General features: G+C 46.5%; 1 protein-coding gene across 1 annotated transcript; it reads right to left on the bottom strand.

Moving 5' to 3' along the window:
• Nucleotides 1-820: 820 nt before the first annotated feature.
• Nucleotides 821-16,346, bottom strand: UPB1 (beta-ureidopropionase 1). The gene is made up of 10 exons (XM_083717518.1): nucleotides 16,126-16,346; nucleotides 14,499-14,670; nucleotides 13,145-13,232; nucleotides 12,043-12,137; nucleotides 9,636-9,797; nucleotides 8,926-9,095; nucleotides 5,253-5,334; nucleotides 4,424-4,466; nucleotides 2,840-2,994; nucleotides 821-1,687 (listed from the first exon to the last, which is right to left on the bottom strand). Exons 1-10 carry the CDS (start codon nucleotides 16,224-16,226, stop codon nucleotides 1,604-1,606), a joined length of 1,152 nt encoding a protein of 383 aa, XP_083573644.1. The 5' UTR covers nucleotides 16,227-16,346; the 3' UTR covers nucleotides 821-1,603.
• Nucleotides 16,347-16,482: the final 136 nt, after the last annotated feature.

The raw sequence follows: 16,482 nt of genomic DNA, 5'->3' as shown, positions 1-16,482 counted from the left end.
TTAAGCCCTCACAAATTCTTACCGGTAACTACTGCAAAGGAGGAGGAAGCAATCAAAGAATGTGGCAGTTGCTAACGGGTGTCATGCAACCAGCTGCTTGCCTTGTATTTATCTGGGATGCAAACAGTCCCTTGCAGTGCAGTATCTTTAGTCCATTGAGTGCCTGGACAAGTGCAGAGCAAGAGAAAGAGCTAAGCAAAGAGCAAGCAATGGATTCTCTGCAGATTCCCACAGCAGAAGAGCCCAAGTAACTCCCCTTTCATTAAGAGACCTGTTTTAGCTTTTCCTCTGAAGATGTGAATGGTGCTTGGCGGTGGCTGAGTAGCTGAACATCCCAAGCAGAGAAAGGTGATGCAAGGCAGCCTTGCTGGCAGAGGGCACATGGCCCTGTGTGTGAGAGAGGGAGCCTTTCTCTTGGTGCCCAAAGCCATGAGAACCAAGGAAGCTACAGATGGGTAGAAACAGGTCCAGTCAAGTAAATGGGCCCAAATCTCATCCTCTTCTGGTTCACTCAGTTGATCCAGAAGAACAGCCTTCATAATTCTTGTCCATAACAACAAAAGGGATATTTTACTTGCAGAGAAATTTTATATGCAAAATATATTTTGCTTGTAATTGAGTCACTCTCAATAAAGGTTTTAAGCGGTTAATGCAAGTGCACAGTGTGTGCCAACTTTCTTTGCTGACCATTGCAAGCTGATAATTTTTGAAAAGGAAATGCTGAATAAGTAATTACAGTTTCACCTCTGAGAACTGGAAGCACACACTTCAGCCCCAAGCATCTGGAGGCGAGGAAAAGCAAGGAACCACATTTTCAAGGTTTCCCCATCTACTGTTTTTTATTATTATTACAGCAGCTCCATCAACGGGCCAGGCGCTTTAAAGTAGAAAAGCACAGATCTCTGCCCAGAAGACCTCACAATCTAAAATTCCCTTTTAAGAGTAAACTTAGTTTCTAGCAGGGGAAAACAAGGGGTGTTTTTTTGTTGTTGCAACTGACGCAACAGGGCAGCTGACGATTGACTCTCTCACTTGGCTGCTGTGAGAACAGAAGGCTAGACTAGGGGGTCCTCTGGCCTGCTCCAGCTTCAGGACTCTTCTTGTGGTCTTGGCTCTCGGGCCTTTTTACAGCCATGGAATACAAAACATGGTTTCATTATGATTCACTCCTCTGATTCGTTTACAGGAAAGGTGTATAATTTTGTTGCATATCTGTCCACCTGTATGAAACACACCCCCTCATAAACACATGGTTTAAAACACTCCTGAATCAAAGCATTTCCTCATGACTGGGCCAAGTGATCGAGTAGTTGAAGCTATATTTTTAAAAAAATTAAAAAATGGCTCACAGCCAAACAGTTGTGCATTCTTCAAGCAACTTCTGCTGTAAGAGAGGCAGAGAAGGAATGAATCTGGTTCAAAGAAAGCCCAAAGTCCCAGTGGGCAGGCCCAAAGGAATTATATGAATCCCATCCAAAGTACTCCTAAAAAGGCAGACCATGTGTTTTGAGGCACTACATCGGGGGGGGGGGGGAGCTGCCATGTCGCATGTGAAGGACAATATGTTTCTCTCCCAACCTTCCTGAGCAGCAGCAGAGGCAAGCTACTCTTTGATGACATTGGGAACAAAGTCAGGCTGGACAACTGCAGCCAGTTCCTCGGCATACATCTTGTATCTCCCGGTCATCTGGAAAAAAACGCAAAGGGACTTCAGTATACCCTGCCACTGCCACTTGCAAAAGACCTTCAGAATGGCAAGTCAAACATAAGCCCCATTTTTAAACAAATGAATAAATTTCTAGTTTTGCAAATAAAGCAAAAAATGTTAGTAATATTATCTAGCCTGCATTCATGGCTGAAAAGAAAAGCTATCTTTGCCTGCTAGGATGAAATTCTGACTAATAATAATAATAATTTTATTATTTATATGCCGACCATCTGACTAGGCTGCCCAGCCACTCTGGGTGGCTTCTAGCAAAATATAAAAATACAATAAAACATCAAACTTTAAAAACTTCTCTATACGGGGCTGCCTTCAGATGTCTTCTAACAGTCCTATCTCTTTGACATTTGATGGGAGGAATAATAATAATAATAATAATCCTAAGCAATTAGGGTAGCTGCTACAGAAAACTATTTGAGATCTTCAAGCTTGCAACTAGTGAATCTTAAAATATTTACTCGGAGGCAAGCCTCACTGAGATGGAAGGGGCATACTTTGAGGTGAGTGGGTACAGAATTGCAGATGGAGAGAGGGAACAAGATCTTCACTTAAGCAGCTTCAAGATTGTCACATTCCTGTCAAAGAAATCTAGACTTCCTTGCTAATGTGAGCATAAAGACCATCATTGTTCCAAGAGACACCTGCCGTTTTTGTGGTTACTGGCTCCCCAGGGTGTGGCATTCACTGCGCCAACAAGGAAAGCTGGTGAAATGCAGGAGACATTGCAGGTAGGTGTCCATTATGCAATTTCACCTACTACTTTCAATGGGAGAGTTTAAAACATGCATATAAAAGATGCTGTAAAATATACATACTGCACTATCCCTCTCCCACAACACCCTTCCCCAAAGGAGGTCGTTTCATTAATGTCAAAAGAGTGTGTAGACTTTAAAGGTAACTTTCTGGTACCCTTGGGTCAGATGCAGCAGCCTGGTATAATTCAGGAGCTGCTGACTGCACAGCCCCAGATCCAGAAAAATCTTAAACCATTCCAGAACCTCCAGAATATACTTAGAGGTAAAAGCCAATTAGCATTTCAACTGAACACCAGCAGAGTTCAGCCTTACTGGAAATCAGATAGAAACAAGAGGGTGTGCTTAGTGAAAAAAGACCTACCTTAAAATTCCATTTGTCCCCAACTTGCCTGCAAAGATTTAGATCCATCTCCGTCACCAAAAGCCCATCCTGGGTGCGGGAGAGGCCAGGGGTCCGACTCCCATCCGGAGCAGCCACATAACTTGAACCATAAAAGTGACCAAAGTCACGATGGGCTTCATAAACAGCAAAGAAGCAAGAGAAACAAAATGAATATAGCAAAATGGGAGCCCTGCAGGGTGATGGAACAGTTAGAGTAAGGAGGGGGGGGGAACCTCTGGCCCACAAGTCTATCTTGACTGTTTGGGGCAAACCATACCCACCTGCCCCACACCTGCAACATACAGGTAAGGGCGGACCTTGATAGAAAGGACAAAACTTGCCCAAAGCCTGCTTTGTGCAGCTTCCAACCAGCTGGTTGTCAGGAGCCTTTGAAGGACCATGCAAAGCAAGAACCCAGGGCTATGTAGGATCACTCTCCCTTCACATCAGCCAATGAAAAGGGAGACTGGTCTCGCTTGGTGCTGGGCTTAAATGCATAGCAACCAAACCCAGCGTTAGGCAGGACCACTACCACCCCTGGCTTTAGCTGATGTGAAGGGAAAGTGATTCTGCTGTGTTGGGGTGTGCTAGGGAGCTCCCTGCAGTGAAGACTAAATTACTGAACTACATAGACCAAGATCTTTATTCCGTAGCAGACCACTTCTTGTGTCCTTAACATGGGTGTAAAGTGGGGGCAGGGAGGGGCAGTTGCTCTCCTAAATCAATAAAAACAAAAAATACATAGCAAACTGAGGTTCTGTTCCCCTCTAACAAAATGCCTGCCCCCCCCTAAAAAAATCCTGGCGACACCCATGGTCACTAGACCAATCTGACATTTGCACCCTCATTTCCTATGATCCTCCTTTGCAAAGAAAAGCGACAAAAAGATGGCCAACAAATTTATTACAACATAAATCCCTTTTGTTAAAGCCAGAGGGTGGCAGGAGGAGGAGGCCAGATAAGGAAACATTTCCCAGGAACAGTGAAGGTTGGCCAGCAGGAAGGAGAGGCTGCACTGGCCTCTCCCATCCTTTGGCTTCCCAATTACTTCCAGTGTGGCTGGATGGAAACTATGGGTGGCTTTGAGGTGCTGCAGGGACTCCAAGAGGCTTGCCCTCCGCTCCCTCCCCATTCTGTGCCATCTCAAATGGCCTTAGCTTTCAAAAGCTGCTTGCTGTCCTGTTGAGTTGAAGGGGAAAGGGGGGCAACCTAAAATGTACCCTTTTGCTCACAAACAGTTTCACAATGTTCAAGACAACTGTCTAATGAATCTGTTATTTGTCTATTCTGATTCTTGTCTTCAGTGACCTCAGAACAAACACATTATTAGATATAAATGCAGAATTCAACATTAAAGGAGTTAATTTTTTGGCCCTTTTGCCCAATACCACAAACCATTTCAGAGTTTCCCAGGGTGCTGGACAAACCTCTTCCCACCACAGAAAAGAACAACCAGACTGGAAGGAGGAACCTCTATCCTTGTTGGCATGCTATCACCACCCCACACTAAAGAGACTCCCCACAAGCATCACTCTCCATACAAAAGAAAACAAAGGCACCTACCCTCTCCACCATCTCCTGATGTAAAAGGATTTGGATAAACTTCCTGCAAGAAGCAGAAGAGTCATCACCCAGAAGGAATTATTCATCAAGCCACCCTCACGGCAGCAGAAGAGTGCAAAATGAAAGGAAGATGGCACTGTTGCTTCGCACCACGCAGCCTCTTCCACTTCCCCACCCACCCTGAAAAACTCGAAATGAACAATGCAAGACACAGAAGCCATTGTTATCATTCTAAATCTAATCAGCTGTGTCTGGCTTTCAAGCAAAGTATTGCTTGCATCCTCTAGAGCGGCCTGTCTCCACATTCAGTCTATTGATTTCCTTGATGGATGAAAGGCAAATCCCATCTGTGAATGGGGGTTATTTCGCTCCTTATGAAACAGGGAAGGAAGGGCTTTTGGCAGCCTCACCTTCTACTGATGCCTTCTCCCGATCCGTGACAGCAGGAAGCAAGTGTGCCTGTCCTCAGCACCTTCAAGGAGCCAGCTCCAGGAGCAAGGTGGCCAAAGGCTCACCAGAGACGCAGGGAGAACAGTTCCAGATAACCTCTCCTACTCAGAACCTTCTGGCAACACTGGGCTATCCCAAAGCAACAACACATTCACAAACCTACTCACTTTCTTTGCTGTGGGGAAGAGAAGCCAGCAGGGCAGCTGAGAAGATGCAGAACGGGGGAGAGTAGCATTAAAAAGCCACTTAGAGGGGCAGGGCAGATGGTTGACAAGGGGATTTTGATGCTACACCCTACAGTTCCACGCAGGGCTCTGTTTTTAGCGAGCAGGAGCCTAACTGGCTGCATCTCAAAGCACAGAGAGCTGAAAGGCCTCACCGTTCCCACCCGGTTGACGGCACAGGTGAAACAGTGGTTCGCAATGGCTGCATTCCTCGCTTCAATGGGCCACATGGATTCACTGGAAATAATAAAGGAAGAGCCATGAATGCAGAATCAAAGCCTTTCTTACATCACCTGAAATACCACTTTTTAACAGGCCACCTTCTTCACGATGTCGTCTTGTGACAGGCAGCTCAAAGGAAGCGCTCAGGGGCTGCTTCCCAGCTTTGGCAACTGCAGCTCCCGCCTCCACAGCTCCCCCACTCCTGCACAGCCCTTCCCCTTCCAAGTCCCTAAATTGTCTTCCGTTTTGCACTATCGTAGAAGGGTGAATTATTTAATATGCCTATGGGGGGGGGGGGAGAGATGGGGAACCTCTTTGGGATTCACTTAGATTGCTGTGCTTTCCACACCACAAATACCTTAGTGTCTATAAATGGATTCTAAAGAAGTTTCTTATTTTGTCAAGACTTTCCCTTCACTCCATCTGTTTATCTGTTTTAACCAATGCTGCATTGGTTGGACTAGATGACCATCACCTCCAACTCTACAATTCCATGATTCTATGTTTTAATTTGTATTGTTGCATATTTTATTGTATTGCTTTTCATTCCTACTTTTAAAAAAGCTACTTTTTTTGTAGAATAGAACAGCTTTATTTTTCACAGGAATAAGACTGACTGCAGAAGGACATTTCCAGCCCAACATAAGGCAATTTGGAAAAACAATTCAAGCGTCTGGAGATTCAAGCTAATGTTGTTTATGATACCTTACATCTCTCCACCTGACAAATACGATAACAGATTGTGCTGTCCTCTTCTGTAGTGGATGTGTAGCAAGAAAGAAAGATGAAGATATAAAGGACTCCTAGCGGGCTGCGGAGGGGAGGGTGGTATTGGAGATCTCCAGCAGGGAGTACTAAAGGTGTAGCGCAATCACTAAAATGACCAGTTTGGCAATAAGCAGCTTCTGGGGAGAGGCCCTGATTCGAATGATACCAGGGGGCAGAGGGAAGAGAAACAGGAAATGCAGACATGTTGTGGGGAAGGGAAGAGAGGGCAGCAAGTGCTTGCTTGTATCATTTGCAGAAATTGTCTGCTGCAGGGGATCTAAGAAATCTCTTCCTGCCAGTTAGTTTATACTCTCACAAAGCAATAAAGCAACCAAGGAAAGAGTCAATAATGCCGCCTCACTAAAACCACCCTGAGAAAGCAGGAAATGCCTCCAAAAGGTCACACACTCACCTGCCGCCTGCCTCTCTAATGGCCCTAAGCATGCCCTTTAAAAGAACGTGGGGCACAATCCAAGCAAAGTCCATCCTCTCCCAAGGTGGATTTTGAAATAACTATCAACTCGGGGTGGCTGTTGGGCAAGCTCTCCAAAGCTCTCCTCAAATTAACTGAGAAAAACCTGGACTACCTTAAAATCAGGCTTCAAACTTGCTTCACTTTGATTATAAGAGGGCCACAACAAACCTACACAAAATACAAATAAAAGAGATGTATTTGTAGTGCTCTCTTGGTGGAACTACCTCTGCTCTGTCGTGAGGCAAGTGCTGCCCTAGGACCACATGAATTCTGGTCTTTGCTGAAAACCCACCTGTTAGCCACTGGTTTCTTATCTGCCGTTTTCTTCTGAATAATCATTTTATTCCACCACCCCACCCCTTTTTATCACATTTGAATGGGGTTACAGAAATATTTAAACAAACAAAACTGTGGGGCAAAGAAATAAGTTTTGGAAATAAAAGCATGGTCACAATGGCCCCCATGCAGCAATCACAAACAAGAGTCCCAGAAATCGTTCAGCATGTTTTGGCCAACCCTTAAGTAGTGAGTTTCGTAAGCCACCCACTTATTTTCTTTGCCTGGTAAAAATTAAATGTTTCACATCCACCCAATTATTGTGACCCTCCGACAGACACAGAACAGCTAAACAAACAGGACACCCCGTTCTCAGCCTCTCCATTAGCTCGGGCAGAAAGTCATACATTATGAGGAATATCCTGAACTTTGGCCTCCAAGCTAAGCAGACGCCATTGGATGACAATCTAATAACCCCTTACAAAGGAGGAGATGTTTGCTAGCCCTTTTCCCTCGTGATGCTCTTTTGGGCATGACACAATCCAAGTGAACAGTGAACAGCTCCTGTAACAAAACGCCTCCAACTTGCAGCTGCACTCCATCACTTAGAAAGTCCTTCTTCCTAATGGAAGTTATCCAGGGAGGGGTGAGTCTTGTTTCAGAGGCAGGACTATGCAACTCCTCCCCAGTTCCTGTCCTGCAGGAGGCCTATGCAACTGGGCCTTCACAGAGCTCTAGCTCCCTGAACCTTTGGTTTTAATGTAGGAGCAGCCAGATTGCATGTTTTATTCAACTCTTTATGTGGCCCTGAGGAGAGAAGCATCTGCCCCACAGAGACCACCAGGCCTGGCCACAGAGAAGGGCAGAGCTGCCAGGCTTGCTTGACCAAGTCAGTGTCCCCGACAAGACAGCCTTCTCCTCCATTTGGCTGGCAAGGGGACCCAGGCTCCTGCATTGGCAAATGGCAATTCTGGCTGTAAGAGGACCTTGGTACCTAGCCGGCATCCCAGGCAGGGGCCACCTTCTTTTTTGCTGGCAGCAGTGCCCATAGCCAGTCCAGCTCTGGCTGCAAAGAGGAACAAAGCTCTCAGGCCAGGTTAGATCACAAATGCCAGCGTTCCTAATGGAGTAGTCTAGGTCCTGAGAGTGGTGCACACATTGTCTGTTCAGCTTCAATCCCACAGAGGATTCAATGCCCAGACACACCCGATACCCATATGCCTTGTTTTCTTTCCTGGCTCTTTCTTGTTTTCTTCTCTTTTTTGGAAGCTGTCTCTTATTTCCCGCTGTTTTCTTTCCTCACCCATTAGCGAGGCGTTTTATGCAGGCTTTGCTGAACCTCTACCCTCCCGCCAAAGCTCCCCCGCCCTTTCAGAGCCTGTCTGTTGTCTCAGCTCAGTTAATGGCTAAACCCTTTGAGCTCTTAGCGTAAAATATTTACAGTCACTCTGGGGTGGCGGCAGCAGCTACCTGACTGTAACCTTCTGTGCCCAATGGAGTGGCAGTCAGGACAAGGCTATTGGGCACTGAAGGCTTTGGAGGAATGGTCCCTTGTTACCTCTCACACTGTCTCACATCAGCTACCTGAGACTTCGAATTACAGTGGTACCTCGGGTTAAGTACTTAATTCGTTCCGGAGGTCTGTTCTTAACCTGAAACTGTTCCTAACCTGAAGCACCACTTTAGCTAATGGGGCCTCCTGCTGCTGCCGTGCCACCAGAGCACAATTTCTGTTCTCATCCTGAAGCAAAGTTCTTAACCTGAGGTACTATTTCTGGGTTAGCGGAGTCTGTAACCTGAAGCGGATGTAACCCGAGGTACCACTGTACTGACTTCCAAGGCAGTCGTCCTTGTTGCCAACCCTTCGGCTAGGAGAGCTCATGAGCTTCATGTGCTTTGCTTGGACCCTCTCAATTTGGCCCCTGCATAGAGATAAGGCAGGGCTACAACAGAGCACTCCTTCAGAAGACCGCAATTTAGCTTTCCAAATTTTCTGAGGGTTTCATCAAAGGTAATGGCCTTGCGCATACACCGGGTCATAATTAAGACCACTTTCTGCAGCAGATAAGCAAGATTCCAAATGGTACCTGAGTTTCCCAATAGTGGCAGAAGGATTAAAGATGATCTCTGCTCCATTCAGACTGTACATGAGCCAATTGAGGGGATGATGTCGCCCATAGCAAATGTTTACGGCAATCTTCCCAAACTGAGTCTGGAACACCGGGTGCCCCATGTTCCCCTCCATGTAGTATGTTGACTGCAAAACACACAGACTTAGACTTGAATGAGATCCCTGGAGTCCAAAACACCAGCTGCCTTAATAGAAATCTCGCAGCAGCAGCAGCAGACATGACGAGAGCTGGGCATATCTGTGGTGATCAAGCTAAAGGAAGTATCCCCAAATACCAAACAGGTTTAAGCAATATTAGATACAAGGAGAACCTAGGAAGCTCCCTTCTTCCAAGTCAGACCCTTGATCCATCTAGCTCAATAATGTCTACACTGACTGACAGCAACAGCTTGCCAGGGTTTCAGACAGGATTTCTTTCCTATAAGTTGCTCCTTGGTGCCAGGAAACAAACAATTTGGGAGCCTCAGCCTGAAAACCAGACACACGGAGCCAGGGACCCTCAAAGTGAAAGCAGAAGTACAAGGACACTCATATTTTTTGTATGCTCGCTTGATTTGGATGTGTGCATGGCAACCCCACCCCCCTGCAAAAGCTGCTCCTGGAGGAATTTGTTCCTGAATTAGCAAGAGTGCTCTGTTTCCCCATAATGCAAAAGCTACCACTCACCTCATTGAAGTCTCCAATCCTTGGGATGTGATTCTTCCTAGACTTGCCCAGCACAGCACCCGTGTTCGAAATCACCACCGCTGTGTTCCACAAGGTCTCCCCATGCGCAGTATCTCTTTCCAGGATTGGAGACACCACCACCATGTTGTGCTTCCTGGCCAGCTGCAGCCGTGATGGAAATGATGCCACATTTTATTAAATGTACTAGCAGCGTTTCAGCAGACAATCTTGGAACAACTTACCGAATGAGAACAGTTGGGACAATAAAAAATAAATAGTAACACCAAATATCAGAAAAGCAGGATGAAACAGCAGAACAGTATAAAAAGACTTTTGATTAGGTTTTCACAAGAGATCTGCCAGTTGGCAGGAGGGCTGCAAGACCAAGAGAAAAGGAAAAAATGCCTACAGAAGAATCTGCTGACTGAATAGCTAAAACAGAGGGAGGTCAAAGAATCAAAGGATTATGGAGTTGGAACGGTCATCTGATCCAATCCCCTGCAATGATCACAGCTGAAATATCCCTAAAAAGGTAGCCATCCAACCTCTGCTTAAACACCTCCAATGAAGAAGCATCCACCATCTTGCGAGGTAGTCTATTTCACTGTCAAATGGCTCTTACTGTCAGAAACTTCTTCCTACTGTCATGGGTGGCAATGCAGAGCACTCTCTGTACCAGATCCTATTTATGTCCAATCTAAAAACAATATTAAGGGATGTGGGTGGTGCTGTGGGTTAAACCACAGAACCTAGGACTTGCTGATCAGAAGGTTGGCAGTTCGAATCCCCGCGAGGGGGTGAGCTCCCGTTGTTCGGTCCCTGCTCCTGCCAACCTAGCAGTTCGAAAGCATGTCAAAGTGCAAGTAGATAAATAGGTACTGCTCCGGTGGGAAGGTAAACGGCGTTTCCGTGTGCTGCTCTGGTTCGCCAGAAGCAGCTTAGTCATGCTGGCCACATGACCCCGAAGCTGTTTGAGGAAAAACGCTGGCTCCCTCGGCCTATAGAGCGAGATGAGCGCGCAACCCCAGAGTCGGTCACGACTGGACCTAATGGTCAGGGGTCCCTTTGCCTTTACCTTAATAACAATATTATTCATAAAGAAGGATGAAATGTTTCCTCAATAATGCCAGAAACCACTGAATTCCCTGCAATGGCACTTCTGTCCATCAGTGGAGGTTTTGACTCATAAGTGCTGCTTCCTTCCCAAATCCATGCTCCAACTACCTTGAGGAAACAACCTCTGGTCTTGACGAGAGCATCTCCCACCCCACCCCAGGCTGTTCTAGAGGCCTCGACGGACTACCCTTCAGTGCCAGCATTTTGGGGGGAACCGCAAACTCCTCTTGACCTTTTCCAGATCCAAGCCTTCGCCTTTCCTGGGAAATGTGTCCCATAAGATCATTAAAAAGGAATCTGGGAACTGTCTTGCCCAGAGAAGTTAGAACAAAGATATAACAGCTTGTCTCCTATTACCCTTGGTCCCTGAAGAGTGTATTTTGCATTATGTCTCAGTACTGATAAGTCATGTCTCCTTTGATCCAATTATGTTTTCTCTTCCTTCCCCTTATGGCATTTTACTTTCCCATATGCTTGAATGTTAACCACAACAACATCCACCAAGATGCAATTAATCTGGCATTTACAATCACTTCGTGCTTGACCTGTGCTAAACTGAAGGCAGCAGGATGGAAAGGGATACACAGCAAGCCACTCCGGTCCCTTCAGGATCAACAAGAAACAGACGGTTGGGAAATCATTTCAGACGAGAGGGAAAACAACAGACACTTGTCTCTTTGCCAAAAAAAAAGGAGAAAGTCAGGCATTTGCTGAAAAGCAAAATAACTGAAGTTGTACTTCCCAAAAGTCCTCTGTAGACACATCTACCTGCAATCCCGACCAATGGCACAGCTCACTCACTACTTATCAGCTGGGCCCAATCCACTAAGATGTTCTCCTAGGCAAGCCTCCTTGAAATGACCAGGAGCCACACAAAAGCAAAACCACCGGGGTGGTTAGGCTGCTTCACAATGTCTGTGTCCTGAGTGTCCATTCTGTATTGTTTTCATTTTAAATATCTCTGTTGTTCATGTTTGTAACTTTTTTGCCATTTTATTGTACATTGCCTTGAGATGATTGTGCAACATGTAATTAATAAATGAATAACAGCTACTTCTGAATAAACATGTACTCAGGATTGCAGGGTAAATGCGACTGAAGCAGCTTCACTGCCCAGGGTTGCAGACCTGGGTTACAGATGTGGTTGCCGGGCCCAGCTCTAGAAAAATGACCACTCTCTTGGAAGTTTGCATGCAGGGTGGAAAGGACAGTCCAAATGCACAAAGGCTGTTTTGACACAGCGGTGCAGAGGAGGTTTGTAAAAAGACAGGACAGGAATCTGGCTCTTTACCTCTTGGCAAAACCTTGCCGTTGGGCCGCTCTCCGCTGATTCCGCAAATTCTGTCCAAGGAAGCCTCTCTCGTGTACAGAAAGCAAAAGGCATCGCTACAAAATGGCATCATAAGAAATGTGAGAAGTTCGCCCTGTCACTCCCATAAGATGTTTCCGCATGTAACAGAGATCTGCTTTTGAGGTGGGCCTGTCTTTCTCATACTATTTTGTGCTATTGATATGAGGTCCTAACTGTAATACAGTGGTACCTCGGGTTAAGAACTTAATTCGTTCTGGAGGTCCGTTCTTAACCTGAAACTGTTCTTAACCTGAAGCACCACTTTAGCTAATGAGGCCTCCCGCTGCTGCTGCGCCACGATTTCTGTTCTCATCCTGAAGCAAAGTTCTTAACCCGAGGTAGAAGAAGAAGAAGAAGAAGAAGAAGAAGAAGAAGAAGAAGAAGAAGAAGAAGAAGAAGAGTTTGGATTTGATATCCCGCCTTTCACTCCCCTTCAGGAGTCTCAAAGCGGCTAACATTCTCCTTTCCCTTCCTCCCCCACAACAAACACTCTGTGAGGTAAGTGGGGCTGAGAGACTTCAAAGAAGTGTGACTAGCCCAAGGTCACCCAGAAGCTGCATGTGGAGGAGCGGAGACTCGAACCCGGTTCCCCAGATTACAAGACTACCGCTCTTAACCACTACACCACACTGGCTCTATTTCTGGGTTAGCGGAGTCTGTAACCTGAAGCATCTGTAACCTGAAGCATCTCTAACCTGAAGCGTCTGTAACCTGAGGTACCACTGTACTTTTATTTTCTGTTGCTACTTTTACAGATCGTTTAATCTAACTTTTTAGGTTTCATAACTGAATTTTTAATGTTTTGATGGTTTTTAATGGAGATGTTGTTAGCCACAGTGGATATTTAGTGGGAATCGTGCATAAATATTTTACAGAAAGAAAAGATGTCCTGGGTTGTGCCCAGAGAATGCAGCTTGTTCACCAACACCTTTCTGTTTCAGTCTGGTTTGTGCTCTGACTTTATTCAAGAGTCGCACGCAACTGAGATTGACTTTTATAGCAGCACAGAGGATTTAAATAGGCAGAACAAAACACTACTCACTCCAGACCTCTTGGAAACAGATGACATTGACCCCGCACATTGCTGCAACCTCCACAATTTCTTCTATGCGCTTGTGTAGTGCAGTTACCTAGCGAGAAGGTCAGCTGTAAAGGTCATTTAAATAAACTACCTTTGCTCTCATTTTGCCTCCCAAGCTCAACCATGTACAAAATACTGAGAGAAAAAGGGTTGACAAGAAACCCTGCCTGTAGGAAGCAGCAGCTTTAACAATGATGAGTGAAGAAACTTTGCCAATTAAATGGGTTTATTAGTGGGGTAGGAGAGCTGAAAATAATGCCAATATATTTCACATCTGGCAAACAATGCACCCCTTGGGTTTCAGATAGTACATGGGTAAAAAAGGTAAAGGGACCCCTGACCATTAGGTCCAGTTGCGGACGACTCTGGGGTTGTGATGCTCATCTCGCTTTATTGGCCGAGGGAGCCAGCGTACAGCTTCCAGGTCATGTGGCCAGCATGACTTAGCCGCTTCTGGCGAACCAGAGCAGCACACAGAAACGCCATTTACCTTCCCACCGGAGCAGTATCTATTTATCTACTTGCACTTTGTGCTTTCGAACTGCTAGGTTTGCAGGAGCAGAGACCAAGCAATGGGAGCTCACCCCGTCGCAAGGATTCAAATCACTGACCTTCTGATCGGCAAGCCCTAGGCACTGTGGTTTAACCCACAGCGCCACCCACATTCCTTAGTACATGGGTAGATGAGCCTAAAAAAACCAGGGACACCAATTTTCATGGCCCTCTAGGAGTCTTAGTTTGGTCAGAATCAAGTACAGTGGTGCCTTGGTTATCGAACTTAATCCATTCCAAGAATCCATTCGACTGCCAAAACTGTTCAAAAACCAAGGCACGGCTTCGAATTGGCTGCAGGAACTTCCTGCACCCAAGCAGAAGCCGTGTCACACGTTCAGCTTCTGAAAAACATTCACAAACTGGAACACTTACTTCCGGGTTTGCAGAATTCGGGAGCCGATTTGTTCGGCAACTAAGGTGTTCAGGAACCAACGTTTGACTGTATATACTTCCAGAGTTAACGCAAAAACATTACTTCTGGTAAATGAGCCACCACAGCTGTTAGAGGGCCATTAACATTTGTGTCCTGGGATTTTTAGACTTGTTTACCCATGTACTATCTGAAACTAAAAGGGCACATTGCTTGCTACATGTGATCCCCCCCCCCAGCTCTCCTACCCCACAATATGGCCAACACAAAAGATTTGAGTCTCTGACAAAGCATAATGGTACAAAGAAGCTGGGGCTGCTCTCCCTTTGGAAAGACAAGAGCCAGCAATTGGAAACATGCAGGAACTTCCTTTACAAGCTTCAGTTGTACCTGATCAGCAACCGGTGCATCTGTAGGAAGTTGGATCTTATTTTGAATCAGCCCCACCCTGACAATACGTGGGGGCCTCAACTGCTCTGGTTCAGCTCCAAATCCATAACCCTGTAGGTCAAACTCCCTTTCTGTAGCAGCAGACAAAGCAGCAGACGGCAAATCCAGTTGCCTGGAAAAGTAAGAGCACAAAAATATAACAATCTTCCTCTGGTCCTGTACAAAATAACAAACAGCAATATGGCAGGTTTATATATCTGCTATTTATATCAGGTCAATGCACCTTGACAGCCAAGAAATATTTAGCGGTGGAGGAAAAGGAAGGTTAAAGGTTAAGACCTTCCCCATCCCACACTTTTTATATAATCTTGAGCAAGTCACTCTGTTCACCAATTAGTGGGGTCACACAAAACTGTTTTGGAACAACAATCTGGACAGGCTGGATTACTCAAATTCCATTAGATGCAAACTGTCGTGGGCAGGTTCTCTGTATGACAAGCAAGCCATCCTCATCAAACTAATCTCAAATATTTCATCTCATGAGAACTTAAATGCAGTACAGCATTTCTACTCTGCCATGATATCCTTCTGATGGGCCTCTCTCTTGATCCGGACATCACATACACATACATTCCTTATGCAACACATCATGACAGAACCTAGAGGCAGAGGTTTGGTAATCGGCTTGTGGACTCCTGAACCAACATTTGGAATTGCTGTTCATATCGTATATTACTGGATAAATTTCTAAGGCCACTTCTGCAAGCCCTTTGCTCTGCAGGCAGCTGACTCTGTTGAAGCCTCTGGCTGAGGGGGGCTGCATGTGGGTTCACATGTGGGCCTTACAATGGGGAGTTAGGCTTGATAGCCTCTCAGCCCTTTTCAGCATGCGGAAAGCATTCCAATTTAATCATTTTTTAAAACAGGGTTGCCTTTGTCATGTCACCTTTAAAAAACCAAAACAGATAATCCTGAGGGAAGCTCATTCACCCATTAGCACCCTCCTCTTCCAAACCCTAGATCAGCAGCCCCTGCCCCCCAACCTGGTCCCTGCTAGCTGTTTTCGGCTACAACTCCCATCAGCACCAGCCAACAGGGCTGGCTTACAGTCAGTTGATGGGAGCAGGGCGTCCAACTTTGACAGCTGCCTTGAAAAGAATCAGAGGCTTTTGGAAGTTTGGCCACACTTGCCCATCCTTTCTCTGCTCTGATGTCAAATCCTGAAATGGCCAACAATGCAACTGACTGCTGCCAAGTCCCAAGAGGCAGTAGGGAAGGGGGGGGGGTCGACCTTATAATTTGGGGTGTGTGAATATGCCTTCACCTGTGCAACAAGCAGGAATCCAGTCTTTCCCCCTCCCAACAACTGCAGGGGGAGAGCTTAACCTGTTTCATTTCTGCCTGCCACACACTTGCTAAGGGGAGAAGATGTCTGCCCCCCGCCTCAAAAAATAGGGTTCAACCAGGTGCCCTCCTTATGTTTTGGACTACAACTCCCAGCAGTCCCGCATCCAAAACAGTTGGAGGGCGCCAGGTGGAAGAAGGCTGAGACGGGAGGGGGGGCTCATTCTCCCCCTCCTCTCCCGAGCTGACGCAGAGCCTGCTGGGATTTGTAGTCCCGGCGCACCTGACAGCCTCCCCGTAAAGAATCCGCTTCGCTTCGGCCAGCTCGGCGGGTGGCAGGTGCCGCTCCAGGCACTCCTCCAGTGAGTCCAGGCCGGCCGCCATCCTCGCCGAGAGACTCCGCGCTGGGACGAGAGAAGACGGAGGGACTCCGGACGGCAAGCGGTCAGTCCGTCGGACACGGAGTGACCGTTGGCCCGTCCGAACAGCTGGACTCCGCCTCTGAGGGGAGGGGGAGGAGGAGGAGGAGGAGGACCCCCGGACGGCGCGCGCTCGGTCGTGATTGGTGGAAAGGCGACGCGGCTCTCCAATCAGAGTCGGGTTTGGGGCTTCCCACCCTCCGTCAAGTTTAAAATTGAAA

Source organism: Podarcis gaigeae (genome assembly GCF_964106915.1).
Source record: "Podarcis gaigeae genome assembly, chromosome: 16".
Taxonomy (NCBI): domain Eukaryota; kingdom Metazoa; phylum Chordata; class Lepidosauria; order Squamata; family Lacertidae; genus Podarcis; species Podarcis gaigeae.
Note: the sequence above shows the minus strand (reverse complement) of the source record. Positions and strands in the feature narration are given on the sequence as shown.

Excerpts from the sequence above, each read along its gene's own strand:
- UPB1 (XM_083717518.1), bottom strand. The coding sequence starts at position 16,226 with ATGGCGGCCGGCCTGGACTCACTGGAGGAGTGCCTGGAGCGGCACCTG. Across the intron at positions 13,233-14,498 it reads ATGCACCGGTTGCTGATCAG|GTAACTGCACTACACAAGCG; the intron begins GTACAACTGAAG and ends CCTTCTCGCTAG. Across the intron at positions 2,995-4,423 it reads ATCAGGAGATGGTGGAGAGG|CCCATCGTGACTTTGGTCAC; the intron begins GTAGGTGCCTTT and ends CTGTTTATGAAG.